This window comes from Dromaius novaehollandiae, chromosome 17, assembly GCF_036370855.1.
Source record: "Dromaius novaehollandiae isolate bDroNov1 chromosome 17, bDroNov1.hap1, whole genome shotgun sequence".
Classification (NCBI taxonomy): Eukaryota; Metazoa; Chordata; class Aves; order Casuariiformes; family Dromaiidae; genus Dromaius; species Dromaius novaehollandiae.
This window is the reverse complement of record NC_088114.1, coordinates 1966700-1988383: the sequence shown is the minus strand read 5'-3', so window position 1 is coordinate 1988383 and position 21684 is coordinate 1966700. Positions and strand designations below refer to the sequence as shown.

At 45.2% G+C, this 21684-nt stretch overlaps 1 protein-coding gene across 2 annotated transcripts; it reads left to right on the top strand.

Annotated features, from left to right (window-relative positions):
* The first annotated feature begins 13 nt into the window (after positions 1-13).
* On the top strand, positions 14-15530 carry ANKRD13A (ankyrin repeat domain 13A). 2 transcript variants are annotated; one of them, XM_026114649.2, is made up of 16 exons: positions 14-174; positions 699-806; positions 3177-3309; positions 3446-3570; positions 4039-4084; positions 4773-4916; positions 5393-5588; positions 6737-6803; positions 8265-8346; positions 9084-9142; positions 10105-10235; positions 10673-10830; positions 11321-11437; positions 12191-12342; positions 12596-12660; positions 13459-15530. In XM_026114649.2, exons 2-16 carry the CDS (start codon positions 711-713, stop codon positions 13655-13657), a joined length of 1770 nt encoding a protein of 589 aa, XP_025970434.1. In that variant the 5' UTR covers positions 14-174; positions 699-710; the 3' UTR covers positions 13658-15530. The 2 variants fall into 2 exon arrangements, with proteins under 2 accessions (XP_025970434.1, XP_064377946.1); XM_064521876.1 differs by having other exon boundaries at positions 78-174; positions 728-806.
* The last annotated feature ends 6154 nt before the right edge of the window (positions 15531-21684 follow it).

Below are 21684 nucleotides of genomic sequence, written 5' to 3'. Positions count from 1 at the left end.
CTCGCGGGTGGGACGTTCCATCTGCCCGCCCGGGGCGGGGGGAGGAGCGGGCGGCAGCGACTTCCTCTTCCCCTGAGCTCGCCGGTGGCGGCAGAACGGAGGAGCGCCGAGGGGGAGCCCCCCCGCACCGGCCGCTGCCCTGGAGAGGAAGGAAGGAAGAGAGAGGGGGCGGGGGTGAGGCCGCGGGGGCCGCGCGCGGCGGCGGGGGGGGGCCCCGGGCGTGTGGGGCTCGGGGGGCAGGGGCAGGGGACAGGCCTGGGGGTGTGGGGCTGGGGGGGGGCAGGAGCAGGGGGCAGCCCTGGGTGTGTGGGGCTGGGGGGGGCAGGAGCAGGGGGGCAGCCCTAGGCGTGAGGGGAGTGGGGCAGGGGGGCCACCCTAGGTGTTTGTAGTTGGGGGGGGCCCTGGGTGTGGGGGGCTGAAGGGGGCAGGAGCAGGGGGCACCCCTGGGAGTGGGGCTGGGGGGGGGCAGGAGCACCCCTAGGCGTGTGGGGCTGGGGGGGGCAGGGGGCACCCCTCAGGGTGGAGCGAAGGGTCCGCAGGGGGTCGTGGCCTGGGGAGTCTGCGAGATCTCCTCCCCCCGCAGAAGATGGGTGTCGGGGTGACAAGAAGCTCGAGGGCGAGAGGAGTTTGGGGCCCCCAAAATAAAGAGAGGGGGAAGCAGTGAGGGCAGGCACCCCGCTTCCCCTGCGCTCCTGCAGGCGTGTGGCGTGATGAGTTCCCCTGGCAGGGCCAGCAGCAAGTTTCCCCTGCACGTCCTGGTCTGGAATAATGACTACAGGCGGCTGGACGAGGAGCTGCAAGATAAGGTAACCCGGACGTCTAACCGGCGACCCGTCAGTGGAGTCTTTCAGGCTTGGTGGCCCTGAAGACCCTGTGGTATCATACAGGGCTTAATGGACCTTACTTACCACCCTTCTGGGGAGAAGTAACCCTGTTTGTGCACCCAGGTCTGTTTGCTAGATAGTTATCCTCCTTTTTCTTTAGCTAGTTAACTGTGGTTGAGGGAGCGCTATCAGAAAATGTAGAGATAAACTTTTTGTTATATAAGGTATTTTTTTTAACTTAAAGTTCTTATCTGTAAAACTGTGCTCAAAGCATTCAATGTGATTTTCAGAATAGCTCTATAGAAAGTATGGGGACTGATGGAAACAGAACAGAAAGAGCAGATATGATGAACGTTGACATTTTCTGTGCCAGAAAAGCTATAAATGCTGCTTACCTTAGTGGGAAATCAACATGCAGCAAAGGTGGCTGCTGCTGCCAAAGATTAAACTGGCCACTATCTTGCGGAGGACGAGCAGTTTTTATGGTTTCTTTGCTGTCCAGGACTGCAGGGGCAGCAGTTTTATACTTGCTGGAATGTTTTCAGCATCTCTGTTAAAAAATGGATCATTGTTTCATGCTGTAGAGTAGAAAAACACAAAGCCAGCCCTCTCTGGGAACAACCAAAGGAGAAATGGTAATGACGTAAGGAAATGGTCTGAAAATCTGTAGCAAACACCCTATTTGCTGCGATGTTATGGGAAAACTCTGGCATTCATCAGTATGGAGTACAGTTTGCAGAAGCAGAGCGTATTAATTACGTTATGGCTAACACCACAAGATCTGAAGATCAGCTGTGCCACATCCTAACTAGCGATTAGCATTTGCAGTTCTAACAGTACACCACAATTTACTAATGCTTGCTCAGAGCATGCTCCTGTTCTTTTTAGATGAATCTTTGGAATGCAGCTACTAGTTATCAAATTCATGTAATCTTAGTCCCTATTTAACAAAATCCTTAATTTTAGTGACATGTTGTTTCTGTGTATTTATTTCTATTTCAATAATGTTCTCATCCTTGACAGTTTGTAATTAAACAGGGATAATTCTGCTTTTTGTTAGTCTAAGACTGCATTTTGGTTAGCACCTACACCTGTGAAGTGCTGCCTCCTACCTCAAAACGTTCCTCATTGTAAGGAAATGAGCAACATGTTAAGATGGAATATGTTTGTCTCTCATTTCCTTTATCTGCTTTTAAATAACTTTTTTTTTTAAGTATTCCAAAGATAGGCTGCCTCCTGCTTCCTTGGGATAAGCTTCTTGCTTTTGAAGGGGTGGGTGAGAGAATCAAAAGAAACTTGCCAGCTGCACTTGGTGTGGCAAATGATGAGTAGAATGTATGGTTACCTGTTAACAACATCAAAGAAAATTGGGAGGGATTTTTTGAGTCCATTACCTGTCAGTGTGGTAGACATTGGAGCTGTAGGAAGTGGGGAAGTAAATTAATTAGTATTTGACCACAGAAGTGAAAAGAGAATGCATTCAATGAAGCTTTCCCAACTCTATGTGTGATCTTTCAAACCTGATGCTGTCAGATAACTGGGTTAACTTGCATAATAACTTTCCTTTCTTATTCTGCTACTGACTTTCCCCTTTTCCTTTAGTTATAGATGCTCTTCTGTTTCAAATCTCTAAGCTAATAGTGAAAAATATGTAAGGTATGAGTATGTTGTGCTTGCATGTTTTGGATATTTATGCCTGTGTAGTTACCTTTCTTTTTTTCTTTTTTTTTTTTTGTGACTTGTATAATGCACTCACTCTTCATTGTGCTGTGTGTGTCAGTCAAGCGGATGCTTTGTAAATTACCATTTGCTTCCATACTCTCAAAAAGTGCTATACAAAATGAGTGTCGTATGGCCTGTTGCTTTTTCTTTTTCTTTTTGATTTGATATGCCATATAATACCGTTCTACCCTCTAGTGGTCTCTCAGGCTGTTGACTGTCATGGTGCAAAACACAAAGAATAGAACTCCTGTCTTCTCCTGAAAGAGACTGTTTCTGAAGGGAGACAGAAGGGGAAATAATGTCTGAGTTGTTGTTGATACTTCTCATTTCTTTTCCTGTAAGGTTTTACAGTGATATCTGTTCTTATCCTGTTAGATTTATGGGCCCTGTTCTGCTTCTCTTTTATTTCAGTAGGGAAGTAAGATTGCACTGTAAGGAGTGCAGAAGGGCAATACAGTAGTGTTACGAAAGCTGAGTTGACTAGGTGTCACAAACTGATATATGGGAATACTCACTCCTTTTACGTTATTACTGACAAGCTTTGTTTATATGAACTCTTCTCAGTGCACTCTGATTAACTGCATTTGATAGAACAACTGTAGTATTATTTCTGTCTTGGATGCTCAACAGGATGTCGATCAACGTGATCCACGAGGCCGGACCTTGTTGCACCTTGCTGTTTCCTTGGGTTATATAGAATCTGCTGAAGTCCTTCTTCAACACAAGGCAGATGTAACCAAAGAAAACGCGCAGGGATGGACAGGTAAAGATAACTTGAGGAAAAAAAACTGTATGTTAATATTTTTCATTTGTAAATGTTGTATTTTTGACTGCTTTTTATATTGTGTATTTTGTTGGAAAAGCAAACTAAAACCAGCTTTTGTCTTGATTTCTTTCAGTCTTACATGAGGCTGTCAGTACAGGAGATCCAGAGATGGTACATATGATTTTGCAGCATCGGGACTATCAGCAAACATCTATGATGCTTGGAGGAGTTCCTGAATTACTCCAAAAGATTAACGAGGTAATTATTTAGTTGAATCAGAATTACAGTCTGGGGCAAGAGGTTCAAAGTACTTCAGTTAAGCAAACTGAAACCAGATGAACAGAGATTAGAACCCAGCTGATCTGAAGTTGGGTGATTTTGTTCTTCATTTCAATTTGTATGTCCCATAGACCTGTGGGAGATGATGGAGATTTTTCCTTGACTATTTTAAAATGCTTGGTTATGAACTGCGGCGTTAGCGGCTGAATCTTGAAGCTGTTACTGCTTTTATAGTAAAAAAGTGAAGAATAGCTCACTAGAAAGCAGCCGTGGTAGGCCAATGTCTTTTATATCTCTTGGTTTCAATTTCATTGTTTTAAGGTTCGTTTGTCATGTCTCAAGTTCTGCTTTTTTTTTTTTTTTTTTTAATCTGAAACATATATGAGAAATGCTATACTGAATGTTAGGTTAAAGCTATTTGTTTCACAAAGTATTTTCTTCTTTCAGACTCCTGACTTTTATGTGGAAATGAAATGGGAATTTACTAGCTGGGGTAAGTATCTTGATCGTTGTTTCCTCTAAGTGGTAGACAGAATGACCTGCTCATGTACAACTGTCACAAAAGATGGGCAGAGAAATATGCTTATTAGAATCTTCCTTGCTTGCCCCCGGTATATGTATCTTCACCTCTCAAAATATTCAGAGCTTTGAAGATTTGATTTAACCTCTTGTTTTTTGGTTGCATAAGTTGTTCTTTTCTTTTAATGGAAACTGCAACTGTTATCAGAGTTGTTGGAGACTTTCCTCAGGGCTTTGTTTACCTATCTCTGGGTATAAGGTGACTAAGACAGCGATACATGCCTCATATATTGATGCACAGACTACTCTAGAAACCCCTGCTCTACTTTTAAATGAAAAAATGCTGGGCCTTACAGCTGGCTTCATTTTCCAAACAGTTAACTATTAAACTGCTAGGAGAACTGGTTTTATCTCGTTTCACATCTCTTAGTCCAGACAAATGTCTTATTCCTTTTCATGTTCCTCTTTAAAATAAAATCAGTGTTTCTAGTCCCTAAGTTCATCATTCTTAAAGGTAAAGAGGATCAATATCGCCTCCTTTGGAATAATGATTGTAGTACTTTATTGAGCAATTCCTATACCAGGAATATAGCTTCTGGTTGAGTTCAGACTTTCTGTGCACTTAGTCTTAGGATATTTTATATTTTTTTTCTCTTTTATAGTCCCACTTGTTTCTAGAGTGTGTCCAAGTGATGTCTGCCGCATCTGGAAAAGTGGTGCCAAGCTACGAGTGGATATCACATTATTGGGTTTTGAAAATATGAGCTGGGAGAGAGGAAGACGTAGTTTAATTTTCAAAGGAGAAGGTAAATATTTTAGCATGTCTGAACCATTGATCACCAAGTACATTGTAAGCCACAAGGAGAAATGCCAGTTCTACTCGAGAAGACCTGTTGACAATGCGTACTTACCTTTCAACAAAAATTTTCTATGTATCTTTCATGACCCATAGAGTCACTGTTTTGGGGTTTAACATAAGGGCTTGATTTCTTTGGTTTGAGGAAACCTGGGGTCAAAATACAGGAATAAGGCTAAAATTTGACTTCATTCACTTCTTTACTATTTCCCTTTCTATTCTGCCCTCATCCAAAATTCCCCCCCCCCCCCGCAAAAAAAAACACCCTGATTTGGAGATGGATCTGAAACTATCTCAGCTGACTACAAAATACAGTGAATTAACTTCCAGCCTCATTTTCGTATAGTGTGTATATACGCTGTTCATTTTTTCCTTCTCGAATGCTATTGGTAAGTTTGCAGATGATGAGATATATCATTCCAACAGATACTGGAGGCTGGGCAGAGCTAATTGAGATCAATCATGATGATAAGTTTGTTACAACGGAGCGTTTTGAGATTTCCCAACACATGAAGCGTTTGACATTGGGATCTATGACACCAAAAAGAAAAGATGTGGAAAGACGCCTTACATCTCCAATTATTAATACGTGCCTTGATACAAAAAATATTGCTTTTGAAAGGTAAGATATGAAGTTTCTCATAATAAATGGACTCTGCAAGATTATGGTCGATCATACTTGCAATTAAGCGTTAAAGACAAACTCTCAAAAGCCCTGTTAATAAAAAGTTGTATGGTCATGTCTGAAATTACTTTAAACTTCACATGCAATTAGTTAAAGAAACTTTGCTTGGTGAGCTTACTGCTGTTGCTTGGCAAAAAGTTTCCAGTTGAACTGATTTGCTTGAAGCTTTTGGATCGTGGTATTAGTGGGGTCAGTGGCAACCTCTCTTGTTATGAGTATGTAGTTCACCCAAATCTGTATATATAGTGTCAAAACTAATGGATAGATTGTAGCTGGGTGTTGAGGATCCCACAAGGGAATTCACAGGTTTTATGTTAGCTAAATAAATCAAATCTCACATTAATACTTTTATTAAAAATGCTTGTATAGTATCTCTTCCCATGGTACTTTCTGCTGTATGCATCCTCCTTGTTTATTACACTTGTTTAATCTAGGTATCTGTCAGCTTAGTAAAAAGGCTTGTTTCAGCACCTTTGATTAAGCTCCTTTTCAAGTGTTCTGAAACACAGTAAAACACCCCTATGATTAGATCATATTGTAAACAAGACGTGCTTTCAAAGTGAGATGTATAATTCCATCATTTTTCTCCAGAATATTTAAGCACTCTTCAAAGCTTCCAAAACTTAGTCCCTGTGAGGTTCAGTAACGGCAGCATCTATACATTCAGAAACTTGACCCAGGGTTTCCTAGACAAATGATCCCATCGACCGCTTCCCCAAATTTCAGTGACAAGTTACTTTTGAAATTAAACTGTGTATGTTTAAAGCTGCTCTGGCCAGGCTGTCGGACAAAATAATTCAGTAAGTTTTTAGGTTCTCCTCCTCTGTGGCTCAGGTATCCAAATCCCAACCTAAAATCTCTCACTGAGCCTCTGCGCTTTGGCCATGGACTGAATAAGAACAGAAGCAGCATGGCCTCCTCAGCCCTCTCTTGGTATGCGTGTGTGGGGACAGATTGGCTTGTGCTTTTGTCTGGGGTTGCTAATCAAATAAGCTATTGTTTGCTCAAAGCTGTTTTAGAAAAATGGGCTGGGGACTGTGTAGAAATGCAATGTATAGACGCTTGTGGTGTTCACTTTTTGTCAGAACCACATCTGGATTCTGGGTATGGAGGACAGAGAAAGCAGAAGGTGTAAATGGTTATGAAGCAAAGGTAAAATCTGTTCTGTACAACTAAGAAGTCTTATAGCTAAGTAAAGTGTGATTGTGTTATGCCTTTATTTCCTGAATATCTCAGGTTCTAGAGTTTCCTCTGAGAGCTTTCTTGTTTTGCCAGCAAAATTGGGCAGGAGCGAGGAACTTCAGTGGTGCCAGCCTTGTGGGAGTGATGGTGCCTGTGTGTAAGAATGTCAGCAGGGGCTCTCGGGGAGAGGAGGAATCAAAGCACTTCGGGAGAAGAGGGACAAAAGGTTCAGCATAACCAGTAGAGCTCACTTCTATCCAAAAACTAGAGTTGAACTCATTCTCGAGTGTTGGCATTCTTTCACTGTTTAGAAGATGAGGAGCCCATTGATACAGTGCCTTGAGCTCTCACAGGTGACAGGACTGCAGGAAAAGGATGGCCTCCTGCTGCCATGAGTTACATCATCAATTCAAGTAATAAAAGACTGCTGGTAAACTAAGGACTCTGACCCTGCTGATGAGCCAGGCGGTGGCTTTGATTGGTTCCATATGACAGTGTTTTTCTGTTTTCTGTCTCACTTTTTTGGAAGAATTTTTGAAGATGGCTTTTACAGCCTTAGTGTTTTAGGAATTTAAGAATTGCAAGAATTAGCTTTCCTAATAAGTCTCTGTTTACTCCAGTTTTTGGAATTTGTGCAGTAAACAGCACTTCTTTTTGTAGTTTTATTTAACATTAAAACTAATGTTGAATAGTTTCATAGACTTATATGAAGGCTTTTCTGATAAGACTGCAGGACTGTTCAGTTGGACACTGGGGTTCATTAGTGTTCCTGTATAATTAAACTATCCAGTAAATTGCATTTGGAAGATCTCATCAATGACCTTTTGTTTAGAAATAGCATAGTCTGACTTTTCTTCCTCATTCTCTCTCTTAAAATCTCTGCCCAGGTGGGGTGTCTTTTCAGCAAGATAGGAAATGCTTGTCTAGTTTTGAAGCTGGTTCAGATTGAAGAAAAACAAAAGTCTATTTAAAAGTGCATAAATCTACTTCCCAGGAAACTGTTTGAAAAGCTGAATTCTGTTGCCATTGCAATCTATGGCCAAGCTCCTCTGCTTTTATCTTGATGTAAGATGCTTGAAAAATTAATGCTGTCTAGAAATACTTGGTCATAGGATTTGTAGGTTTTCTTATTTTATCAGTGTGCCCAGCAGATGGCCATGCAGTTTCAGCCTTAGCACAGGACTGTCAAGAAAACAGCATATAGAATTTCTGTTGTTTCAAAGTGAATAGAAAAATCATTGAAGTGCAGTGTTTCTTGTTGATTACTGATATGTTTAAGATTAAGATGTTTGTCATGAGGAGATCAATACTACTTAATCCTGTCTTGTTTTAGATTTGTGTTCATGGTCTTTTACTACCTCTAAAGAGCAGGCTATCTTTTAACCTGTGTTGTACTTGTGGTTTTTTTTCCTTTCTTTTCTTTTTTTTTAGGTGTACACTGCAAACAATGTGAATGTAGTCACAAAAATCCGAACAGAACATTTAACAGAAGAGGAGAAGAAAAGATATAAAGGTAATTTTCCTATAGGATAGATGGAATTAAGTAGGACCTCTCTGATACCTTCTCTGTGTGGCTGCAGAAGTACTAGGCAGATAAAATGAAATACTTTGATCTTGCCCTGCTTTAGCTTCACATTTTGCAACTGAGGTGGCTTATTACTTGACTCCTACCATATGAATGAGCCATTGTTTATCCTGGCTGTATCTGGAGGAAAGAGAAGCCCTTCAAAACTATTGAAAGCTTTAAAAGTCTGCACTTCTTTCCATGCTTTCACCATCTCTGTTTCCTGTTTTGGAATATATTTGTGCCTTTACTTCACTTTTTGCCATGACTACAAGATTCATGTGGGTTTTGCTTGTTTGGGCTTTTTGTTTGTTTTTAGTTCCCTAATTCTTTGTAGTATTTAAATTAGAGTAAAGGGAGAGCAGGCAGTAACCTTGCATGGTAACCTGCCCTTTGTTGATCTACCTTGGGGCCCAGGAGGAGGGCACTGTGAAAAATAAAGTTATTTGATGATAGAAATCACTGAAAACTTTTTCCTCTGTTCTGTGTCTTGTACCCATTTTATTCTGTCACCTTTTGGTCCTGGTCTTTTCTGGCAAAGCTTAGGGGAAACTCGGGCTCTCTGCTGAATGTGAGCTGCCTCCTTTAATTTGGGTTAGAAGCTTTGCTTGTTAGACTGGTACGTACGCGAATTCTAGTGCTATTCAATAATAACTTTTTTTTTTTTTCTCTCCTATTGTCTGAAGCTGACAGGAACCCCCTGGAATCCTTTCTGGGTACAGTGGAGCATGAGTATGGTGCTCAGGTGAGTGTCTTTGCTGTTTTCATAACAGGTCAGTACAGTGTAGAGATCTGTGTCAATAGAAGTTGTGTGAGAACTTGTTTCCTGTTTCTTCAGTTCCACAGCAATTCTTATATTGAGGCTTAAATTTTCCCTGAGGATGTTTTTTTTGTTCTTAACCCTCAGCTGTTCCTTTATGAGTAGCAGTTGCTTCCTTCTGAAGGTTCCCATGAAAAGAGCATAATACATTAGCAAAGTGAGAGTTGGGTATTAGCAGTGGAGGTAAATCTGAGCAAGCACAGTTCTTGGTGGTATCCAACCATAATTTGGGAAGAAATGTCCACAGGCAAAGAGCCACAGACCGGCAGAAGCCTTGGTTGGGAGACGGTGTCATTTGTCTGATGATCACTACACTAACAAGAGACAGAAATGACACAGTAGCATGCTGATCTCCAGCAACTCAGAAAAGTTGCATCCTTGGCTGTTCTGAAATGCGTGTTGATAATCATTGCAATATTGCTTCAGAAAAGACTCCCTTGAATCTGTATATATTAAGTACAGTAGACAGTAGATTTGCCAACTGCTGTCTCTGTATCAAGATAGCGTTGTAGATGTTAACATGGATCTAGAGCTTTTTGTTTAAAATGCCCTGTCAGAGTTTTGGCTTTCGTAAAGGGTTGGGAGCCTAGAAGTGTTGTAGCTTGTGTGCGCATTTCTGGTCAGTTTCCAGCTTTGAAGTCTTTAATTGGCACATAGTAAGTGGGCTTTGAAATATATTCTGTTGTCCCTAAAATGCTTGGAGATTTTTAACCTGGGTAGAAAGTACTTGTTTGGGTCTGACTTTTAAATGTGTGTGTATGTATGTATGTATGGCTGGTGACTAAAACAGAGGTGAAGTTACTTCACAAGAGGTAACTTAGTTTCTTGTAGTAGCCACTGCCTATTCATTCTGTACTTTTTTGATTTTTTTTTTTTTTTTCTTGTAGGATCTAACAACAGAGTATGCCACAATTAACAATCCTACTGCTATTACTCTGGAGGAATATTTTGACCCAGAGTTCGAATTGAAAGATAGAGACATAGGAAGACCAAAAGAAGTCACCATTAGAACACAGAAGTGAGAAATGTTCTTAACTGTTTCCTGTTCTGGTATCTTTCAAATTTGTCTTCTCCCAATCGTCTAATCTTTAGAAAACAATTTTGTACAAATATCTGATGAAATTCCCCTGCTTTTTCTAAAAAAAAAAAAAAATGAATCAAAAGAGGTATCTTGAACTATTCAGTCATACTCTAATTCTTCTTCTACTAAGTGAACAAAAACAGTTGGAGTGGTGCTGTAACTTTCTAGAAATCCTACCCTTACCTATTGTAAGGTTTTAATAACTTCTCTTATACATTGCCTTTAATCTGACCAGAATGCAATTCAGTTTCTCAGTGGAATAACTCTTCTGTGTCTTTGAGATGTATGAAGCAGGGGACAATGCTGTGTATTTTGCTTTGTATCTGTTCCAAAACTGTAAACTTAAAATGCTTTTATGCAACTTGATCTTACAGATTTAAAGCAACCTTGTGGATGAGTGAAGAGTTTCCTTTGTCTCTTATGGAACAAGTCACTCCAATCATTGATCTGATGGCCAGAACTAGTGCTCATTTTGCTAGACTTAGGGATTTCATCACTTTGGAATTTCCACCAGGATTTCCTGTCAAAATTGGTAATGTTTAGCATTTTTTATTTTAACATCTTCATTTCCATTCTACTGATGTTTGCAGCACATTAGTTTAAAAACTGGAACAAAAAGCTAACAAAGTTTTTGTAAATGTCATCTTGACCATCTCTAGAAGTGAGAACCAAGATATACATTATCTTGTGTGCTTGGGATCATTAAATGCAAATTCGGAAGGACCAGCAGAGTGATGTAATTTTAAAGACAACATTGTTTCAGTAAGAACTAACTGTTTGCTAGCCTTTTCCTTTTGTCTCCAATGTCTTAGATTATTAAAATCTTATGTTAAAATCTGAGAAGAATTAGAAGTAGTGAGACTGACCAAGTGCAACTTCTTGAAGTGGGTTGCAGTTTGCTTTGTGGTTATGGGATGGTGAAATGTATTCAATAAACCTGTACAGGTTTGATGTGGCTGCAAGTGTGGAAGTGAATGACAGACTTCTCTTTTTTTATAGAAATCTTGTACTCTTTCCTATAGAAATTCCCTTATTTCATGTGCTGAATGCCCGAATTACATTTGAAAATGTTAATGGCTGCAGGACAGCTGACAAACCATCATCACAAATCAGCGGAGGTGCACAGTGTGAGTCATCAGGTAAGGAGTGGAAAGATGCAGTGGCTGCATCTTTTTATATTTGTCAGTGGAATCCACCAAAGAAAGAGACAGGTTAACTACAGAGAATGCAAAATTCACAGAGGAGAGGAAGCTGCAATGCATGAAATAGCTGATATGGAGTGTGTGATATTGGTCTTATCAACCCATTCTGCCCCTTCAGAGCCTGCTCAGATGACTAAGCTGAGCTCTAGCAAGCTTTACAAAGTGTTTTAGGGTCTAAATTCTGGTACATTAGATCATAGTGCTGCTGCTAGTGAGAAAGCTACTGCTTTGGGAAGTGCAATGTTAAAGTGCTGTGACAGATCAGTCTGCATGCCTTCCCAGGAGACAGGGAATTACGTTCAAGCTAGATGTTTGTGACTGCATGTATCCAGTCATACTCTGTCCTATGAGCTGTTACACACCCAGTCATTAGGAATATCCTCACTGAAGTCTGAGACACTCCAGTATTTGTTTTCAAACCTTGCTTTTCTTTTTGTCAAGAGTTCAGCCACCTTTGCTCTCTGCTGCACGTTGACTTTAGTTGTGCAACCTGTCAGCATCCTAAAGACCGTGTTCTTTCCTGCTGCTGTGTTGGTTGCCATATAAGTCTTTCAAAGCCTCTGGGTATGTGCAGTCAGGTGGCTTATCAAAATTTTTGGAGCTAATCGTGTGTAAACATTCATCAGAATTTTCTGAGCAACAATCGTAAAAATACACTGTCACATTTGTAACTATATTTGACTTCTGCAGGTGGTACTTTTGAGGTTGACCAGTCAGTGTTTGAGATCCCTAAATCTTACCATGTCCAAGATGATGGTAGGAACATACATGTGCAGGATGAAGATAATGAGATTATGCAATTTGCTATTCAGCAGAGTTTGTTGGAATCCAGTGGAAATAAAGTAAGTGTGTTGTAATCCACTCAGTGCAGATCTAAGTTTTGCAAGGACTACGGAGAGATAGTTGCACCTCTAAATTGCACCAATGTGTGGGGAAAAAAGTTATGTAGGACTTATTTTTCCTAAGAACCTCAAAGGAGAAAAATACAGTAATAAATTAAAAAAAAAATAGTGCGTGAATTAAGAGTTACTTTTCACTGAGTTGCATTGCAAGTCTGCTAACTGCTGTGGAATTTTCCCCCCTCACTGTTTCTAGGAAATGGGAATGCATTCCAATGGAGCAGTTGCATATTCACAGGACTTCAATTTACAGTATCAGAGGTAACTTTTTTTCTTCCATGTCAAGCCATGCTGTGATGAAGCAAAAATACTTCCAACAGTAGCATGAAGGAATTGTGCTTTTTTTTTTTTTTTTTTTTTTTCCTTGTCCAGGTATAGATGCACAGAACTTGAGGCCTATTTTTCCTGTTGTTCTTATAGTTTTTGTTTCAAGAAATAAGAACCTCCAATTAGGCCTCCCTGGTTTATATAACATGACCCTTTCGCTCAGCTGTAGGACTGAAAGATGCATGTAACTGAGATTCTTTGCTCAACAAAATAAGCACAATTCTTAGAACTGTGAATTTGGTCTCTGTAAGTTTAATGTTTATTAGATACTGAACACTTCAGGGTAGCTCTTACTTAATTTCAAGATCATTATGTAATCCTTGCCAGTTTGGCAACATACTTGATGGACCCTTGAGAATATTCTGTGGGGTCATCCTGTAGCTACGCACAAAGAAATGTTTGTGCACACAAATAACTGTGTCCTCCTGGTGCTTTGTGTGCATGGGAATGATGGCACCTTTAAACAAGGTGAGAATCCTTTCAGAAGCCCACTGAAAATTTAACTGTTAGTGTGTATAAAAGATTCTGAGGAACCTTCAAAGAGCAGGTTTTATCTTGGGAACTTTATGGCCGTTAGAACACATTGCTCTCTTATCTTGAGAACTGCTTTCTTCCCTTTAGGAAAGGGATTCAAATTTGCAATTGGAGAACAGTTGCTGAGGAGGATTATTGCAGAAGAAGTGATATAGAATCTGTGCCTCTTGTTTCTTGAAGCTGTTTTTCTTTCTTCAGGGCACTGCAGGAGAGCTTTCTAACAAGCTCAGGTAATTCACACTGCAGCACTCCTAGTGAGCCTTCCAGTTTTGAAAAAGACTTGCAGCTTGCTATGGAGTTGTCAGTCCGAGAGCAGGAGGAGCGGGAGAGGCAACGTCGAGAAGAGGAAGACGCAGAGCTTCAGCAAGTTCTACAGCTTTCTCTTGTGGAAAAATAACTCCGTAGTGATCTCCTGAAATAAGGATGACCAAAGTGTGAAATTGAAAGCTTTTATAGCTATCAACCTGAGGACTACTCCTGGATTACTAAAGTAAACACTTCACCTGCCTTCTTAATTGTCATCGTTAGCAAAAAACATGGTTCAGAACCTCTGCTGTGGTTTTCCACCTTGATTTGCGGGCTGGAGCGCTATCTACAAAAAGACTCTCTTGCAGATTGTGCAGTGCTTACATATGGGGGGAGTTTCAGAACATGAGATTCTGCATTTGGCTCCCCAGCCATGCAGTCTTAGCTTTGAAAGAAAAGTTTTACATAAACACATTTATTGAAGAGCAGATGGAAGTTTTGCTTAGCATCAGGATGTAGGATTGCCATCAAGTCTGACAACATGATCTGTGGGGAGTTGAGGAGGGAAGCTTCTTCATTACTTACCAAAGAAATAGTCATCTGCTTAGTCATTTCTGAATAATTCAAAGCCATTGACTGTGCTTCTTCCAGTTGTTACTTGGATATCTATCTATCTATATATGTACACACACATACATGCATACAATAGTTTTTCATGCTGACAGTGTATCATGCTGACAGACGTTTTCTCTTAGGTTTGTTTATACACGACTAAGGATATTTCCTCTCTAGTTACCGAGATTTTATCACATGCTCATGCTTAAGAGGGATAATTTTATACTTGAACAGCTAATCCAAGCTCAAGATTAAACTAGTGCTTTCTGAAAAAGGACAAAACAAGCCAGTAACATTTTAGATCCTAAATGGGGACCATCTGTCTATTAAAGTAGCAGTTTCTGTAGTGATTCAAAACCAGCTAGTTCACATAGTCAGAGGGCAGCAAGAAAATAACTAGTAGATACAGGTGCTTCTTGAGATGATTCTGTGTGCGTATGTGCATGCGTGAGTGCCTGCGTGTGGGTGCTAAACAAAAAAAAATCAGGTGGAATTTTAATGTACACTTAATGGAAAATAAGTTTTAATAATTCTGTCATCTGAAAGGGAAATGCGTGTATTGCTTTTTAAAATTCAAATGTTCATCCTTCATGTGAATACATATATTTTTTTATCTGAATCTTTTTATTGATTTTAAAACAAGCCAATACAAGTACACTCATTTAAAAAAAAATGGTATTGTAACAATTCAAAAGTATATTTTAACCAGCTTTCCTCAGGTCTTTAGTCATACTATATATTTGTAGCTGTTTTGTCTGCACTTCTGTCAGTGTTTACAGTATTTATGCTGTGACTCTAAAGTGCACTCCACAAGTACACAATGTACATCCACAGGAAAGCCTTACTGTAGTCAAACGTGAGCAATATTTTTCAGTCACGGCTGGCAGAAGTGTAAAGAACCTATGGTCTAAAAAATGTCTAAAGTACATACGGTCTAATATTGCTATCTAATCCTGCACTTGTTACTTGGGCAAAACAGGGCAGTTCTGTGTGGCCAACTATTAACCAGTGTAAAATCACTATAAAATAGACTTGATCATAACCAGTGAGATGGTTGGTAACCTGGAACTCTATTTTAAACCAGTAATCCATTGTTTTACATAGCAAATGACTAAAATTCCTTCTGTGTACACTAGAACAGGTATATCTGCACCATATTTGTTTAAAAAGGTATGGCTTGTATCCCTAAGTAGTTTATTTGATATTTGCAGGATGCTGACCATCGCTTCCTTGCGCATTGGCAGTGGTCTGTGTTGGAATTGTTGAGTCGCTCTTTGAAAAGAGAATTACTGTGACTTTCACAGCTGCATAAAAGGGAATTAGCCTTGCATTGCGCTCTTGACAAGTTGTGAGGTATAAGATTTTTTTTTCCTTCAGCGGAAATAAAGAGTGCTGTTGCCTTTATAAAAGCATGTCTGATGTTGCTTATTTCTATTAACCATTTCAAGGAAATAAGATTGTTTTCTCAAGCTGACTTATTTTCTGTGCTTTGTATATCATAAACTAAAGAATATTGTGCAGTTTTCACTGTTTTGTTAAGGTCCCTGCTTAGGTAAAAACCTTGTTTTTCACTGTAACATTTTTATTTATATTTTTGTTTCTTTTAAGTAGGGGGCCTGCTTTTGTGAAACAGATGCCACTTTTCTTAAATCATAGCTTACATCTTAACTACATGGGTAAAAGGCATCTTCTGATCCCCTGTGCACAAGCTCCTGCTCTTTCCTCCAAGAGCACACAATGCTTTATTACATGCACCAGTACTTTTCTAGCGTAGTAACTGTCCTTATCTTTTTTAATTACTGTCCTTATCTGGCTTTTTGTTAAACTCCTGTCCTTAAAAGGACACATAATTAACAGAAGCATTTTTCTGATACTTTTGGCCAACCTCTGAGGTCTCTCTGTTTTGAAAAGAAGGTCAATAATATACAAATATGTTTTAAGTAAATGAAAAGCATCTTAGTGTTGGAATGTCAATGCATTACACACAAAGTACTGATGAAAGAGATAGGAAAAGAACAGTAAAAGGTTACATAGTATTTTTGATGTTAACAGACTGCTGTACAAAAAACCCTCATGTCTGCTAACTTTTTTTGCAGTGCAGCAGAAAAGCAGGAACTCAAAGTTAAGAATATTTATAGGTTGTATTTACCCATAACTAGCTCTTAAGTACCATCAGTGAACGTTCTGTGGAAACTCAGTAAGTTTCTCATGCTACCGTGTCGGTGCTGTTTGTCTCCACCCCTTCCTGGAAGAGAGAGTAAACACTTATGCGCTCTTTGGTGCTTTTGGACTGTGATTTCAAGCAGCTAAGATATGCACAAAAATAGTTCCTGATGTGTTCTCATTAGCATGCTGCCTTTGGCTGACTTTTTAATCAAAACATAGAGTCTTAGTAAAAGCAACAGCGTTAATTGAACTTTGCCTGTTACGGTGGAGTTGTCAGTAGTTGTTTTTTGCAGGACCACCTTTAAACTTGAGCTCTGATTCAGCACTATCTGTGCTTAATGGCCTGCACGTGCTGATTTAAGCTAGCACTCTGGTTAAGTGCTCAGCCTACCTTTCAGTTTACTTTAGCAGCATTATTATGCTGCCTCTCTCTTAAAGGTTTCTTTGAGACTCTGGCTGAAATTGCAGTGTTGAAGTGCTCAGCTCTATTCAGCCCTCCTGTAAAGACTGAAAGCTTGGTTTCCACTTTTTTGGACAAACTGCACTAATTTCATAACCGCTGTTACTGCTCGGGCGCTACAGCTGCTGCTATTATGGATCTGAATGACCTGCATGGGGTAACATCCACATCGAATATAATTCAGAAAATAGTTGTCCAGAAAAAGCAGCAGCATGTAGTCCGGTTGATAACCCATGTCCTGAAGGATCTCAAATAGTACACTTCACCCAGTCAGGGACTAGTTCCTTGCTGAGAAACAGCCAGGAAAATCCAGCTTCAAAGAGCTGGTGCTATGGCACCACTGCCCTCTCGCTGTTCCCTTACACTGACCTGAAACAGCTTTTTAAGGGTAAATTTATCAAAGCTGTATCGCAGGCTGGGAAACCGGCTGCCTCATCCCTTCACCCAGCTACGGCAGAGGCAATACCAAGCAGAGCGTCCATAAACACACAAAGGAGTCCCAGACTGCTTATTTAGCTTTTTATTTGTACAGGGAGACGCAGCGGGGAGTGAAGAATGAATGCGAACGAGGAACGCGGAGCTGTAGCTACAGGCCCCCAGCCCTGAACACAGGCTTCCCCCTCACGAACAGCACGCAGCTACAGGCAGAAAGTTTCACAGCGGATCAAAGACAGAGGCAGTGGTACAGGACTGCTACGACCAAAAAGAAAAAAAAATATCGCAATGTTACACCTTGTTCCCTCTCATCTCATGTGGATTAGAAGTCCTATCTGCTCTAGGCCAACCTCACACCCTCATGTTACTGAAATAGTGGAGCAGCAAAGAAAGTCACCAGGAATGGTCAGTATCCTTTAAAGTAAAACTGAATCAGAAAACATAAAATGCAACACAAGGTTTTAGAGAACATGTCAACACAACTGTTCTGGAAGTAAAGTTTTAAAATACTAAAATAAATTACTAGCCCAAAAAAACCCTATGTTAAATATCAAAGTAATACATATGAGCAAAATCCAGTTATTAATCATAGCAGTGCAAAAAAAAAGAACTAGCAGCATTCATATGCAAGTGTGATTTCAGTGTAAACACCTGAATTCATTACATACAATGCACAGAACAGAGATCGTCTGTCCGTAGCTGAAACGCTTCCAGAGGGCCGAGACCAGCCGTCCGCGAGCTTCGCTCAAAGGGACTCGGAAGCACGACGGGCTTGTCAGGGACTTCTGGAAAAACGTAGGAGCCTCCAGTATCACCATAACCTGTCCCACCTGCTCCGGGAGCCCAAATCCATCTCCAGAGAGATGAGCGTTTAGTACAGGTTAGAAACCTTTGCCTGAACCTAAGCTCCTAACAGACTCGTAGCTGTTTTGGTGCAAGGCTGTTGGTGGAGGTTTAGTTAGGAGGAAAAGCAGCTGGTGGCCGGCACGACAAGCCTGCCCCAAAAGCGCCAAACCCGGTTTTGCTCGTGCATCGGTATTTCTGCTCGGAGGCAAGTGCGCAGCAGCCCCGCGCGGCCGCGGCCCGGCGTTGGCCTGCCGAGCGGCTCTTTCGGAGCCTCCGCCGGAAACCTCCCGGGCTCGTCCAGGCGGTCGAGCGAGGAACCGGCGCCGCTCGGACGTGACGCGTGGGAGGTCGGGGCCTGGGGAAGGGCCGGGCCGGCGTCGTCGATCGAGCCGGAGAGCGTCCGCCGCGTGCCGTCACCGCCGCCATCCCGCCGCCATTGTTGTCATCGTCGTCGTCGTCCCACCGCCATTGTTGCCGCCGTCGTCGTCGTGGTGCCGCCGTCTTCGTCGCCGTCGCCGCTACCGCCGCCGCAGGGGCTTGTAGACGCAGAGGGCCATGAGGGCCATGGCGAGCAGCAGGGCGCTGAGGACGCTGCCCATGAGCACTGCGGGGACACGGTGCCGGTCAGCGCGGCCCCGCGCCGGAGCCCTGCGGCGCCCGACGCCCTCGGAAAGGCTCCCTCCCCCCTTCCCCCCTTTTTAACCTGTTCTTTAATGGCAGAGGCTGTTTTAAGCCCTCACGGCGTGTTTTTAGCATATTCCAAACGCCTTCGCGACGCAAATCGCTGGCAACTACCGGGAACCGCGGGGGGGGGCGGCTCGGCCCGGCGGGCCCAGGCGTCCGGGGGGCCCAGGCGTCCGGGCCCCGCTGCTTACCCAGGTTCTGCTTCTGCAGCACGGCGTAGGGCCGGCTCCGCGCCGCCGGGCCGGGGCCCAGCACGGCCGCCGCCAGCGCCCAGCCCGGCACCGCCGCCATCTCCCGCGGCCGGACCCGCCCTTCCCCTTCCTCCTCCTCCTCCTCCTCCTCCTCCTCCCCTTCCTCCCGGCCCGCCCCGCTCCCTGCCCTTGTCCCCCTCTCCTTCCTCCCCCTTCCTCTCTCCTCCGCTTCTCCCCCGCTTCCCTCCCTGCTCCCTCATCCCCCTCCCTCCCCTCTCCCCCCTTCCTCCCCCAGCTCCCCCCCCAGAGCTCCCTTCCTTTTCCTTCCTTCCCTGTTTCCCTCCCTTATCTTATTCCTTTTCCTCTTTCCCTCCCTTCCCTGTTACCTTCATCTCTCCCTCATCCCTTCCCTCGTGTTTCCCCCTTTCCATCCTTCCTTCCTCCTTCCCTGTGTCCCGTCTCTTGTTCCCTTCCCCATTCCCTCACCTCCCCTTTCCCCCTTTCCTCGCTCTTCCCTTCCCTACTCCCTCACCTTTCCCTTGTCCCATCCCTCGTTCCTCTCTTCCCCATTCCCTCACCTCTCCTTTTCCCCTCCCTTGCTCTTCCCTCCCCTCTTCCCTCGCCTCTCCGGATCCCTTCCCGGTGGGAAGCTGGGTCCCTGGCCAGGGTCCCGGTCCCGCTCTGGTCCCTGTCCTCGCGCTGGGGTGTCGGTGGTGCGCGGGGAGCTGCCGGGCCCTGCTCCGGGCCCTGCTCCGGGCTCTGCTCCGGGCTCTGCTCCGGGCCCTGCTCTGGGCCCTGCTCCGGCTCTGCTCCGGGCGGCAGGGAGGGCAGAGCCCCGGAAGGGGCCGCGGAGCCGGCGCACGGAGGGGTCGCGGCTCCCTGGGAGCCCAGGAAAACTCCTGTTTTCCCCGGAGCGGGAGGCTCCGCGCTGTCCGTTCCGCCTTTCCAGGCCGCTGTCTGCGAGGAGGGGGGCGAAACACAGCGGGGCCGCGGGGCCCGTGCACGGCCCATGCACTCCCCACACACGGGGAGACCCGCGCGTGCCACCGCGCCCGGCTCTGCCGCGCGACTTTGTCCCCCGAGTTGGGCTGAAATGAAGCAGCAGGCGCTCAGCAGGGCAGGCGGGGCGGGAGCAGCGGGGAGGATCAAGCGCACGTGAGGGATAACGACACACGGAGAACCGTGCGCCAGAGGGGGTCTGTTGCTTCGCCGTGGCTGCAATGCGCACGGGCGCTGGGAAGCGCCTAACATGCCTAATTGCTGAAAAACGGGTGGATTGTAGGAGAAGCGATGTGGGATTATTTGGAGGCCGTGACGGATGCTGGGCGGCCGCCGGTCCGCGGAGGGGGAGCCCAGGCGCAATCGCCCAGCGCCGTCGGACGCCCTCGCTGACGTCCAGGCCCGCGGCGCCGGGCCCTGCCCTGGGACACGAGGCCTCTGCCGACCTTCTGCACCGCTCGGACCCGGGGCGCGAGCTGCAGGGGGGCAGCCCACCCCCCTGCCCGGCCCGCGGCTCCGCGCGTGGCGGCTGGCCCGCTGCACTGTGCTTCGTAGATCAGCACAGCGGCTCCAGGTGCTCTCCCTGCTCTTGCCTCATAACGACCAGTATCGGCTTTATTTTCCACAGCACTCACGTCACAGCTAGAGGCATGCAGCGCTCGCGCTCGCCGGGTGTGCGCAGCGAGACGGCGAGCGTTCCCGAGCGAGGTGCGTTCACGGCCGGCACAGTCGGGCACGGCGAGCCCGTCCTGCGACGGCTGCACGCGGCTGTGCGTCCCGCTGCTGCCGGGCCTGGGAACCGCGGCTCCAGATCGCAGGGAGGAGTTAGTCCCATGTGAGCCAAGCAGCTGCAAACTTGGGGCTGTGGCTTCGGGAAGCAGGCAGCGAGGGATGCTCCAGCAGCAAGGGATGCTCTGGGCAGTGAGGGATGCTGCAGCAGCAAGGGATGCCGCGGGCAGTGAGGGATGCTCCAGGCAGTGAGGGATACTGCGGCAGCGAGGGATGCTCCAGCAGCGAAGGATGCTGCAGCAGCGAGGGATGCCATGGGCAGTGAGGGATGCTCCGGGCAGCGAGGGATGCTGCAGCAGCAAGGGATGCTCCAGCCAGCTGTGCCCAGCCCTGCTCAAGCTGGGGCATCATTTTCCCTTCGAAAGGGAACTTCGATACTGAGCAGCGACCGAGCGCTGGCCAGGGCACGCTTGCTCGGGAGCCCCCCGGCCCGTTCGCGCTGGGTGGGAAGGGGCTGTCGCGTTCGTACAGGCCTGGCAGTAGCACCCTGGGGCTGGTTTCACCTTCCCCGCAGCCAGTGTCGGCGCTGCGGGCGGCCGGGGAAACCGAGTCACCGTGGTCCCACTTCCCTCTCCCGGCCACGTCGCATCGCTGCTCCCCCGCGGCGGCCGCAGTGCCCTGGAGCCCAGCGCTGGGGCTCGTGGCGGCGGGTCCCGCGGGCCGAGCCCTCCCTCGGGCCAGGCATCAGCGAGGGATAACGGCCGCGGCGGGGCAGCGCGCGGGGAATCGGGGCGCTCGGCTCCCAGCCAGGCTGGGCTTTCGTTTGCGCACGTGCGAAGCCGGGTCCTGCTCCCATCGCCGTGCTGAGAGGGTGTCTGCCCGCGGTGAGGGCTGGAGCTGGCTGTGAGCGTGCGACGAAGAGGCTGGCGGTGCCGGCCGCTGCTGCGGTGCCGTTGGGGCTGGGGCGCGCTGGCCGGGAGGGCGGAGGCGGTTGCTGCGTGGCGGCAGGCCGGGAGCCGGGGAGCGGTGCGCGTCCCCCGCGGTGCCGCGGTG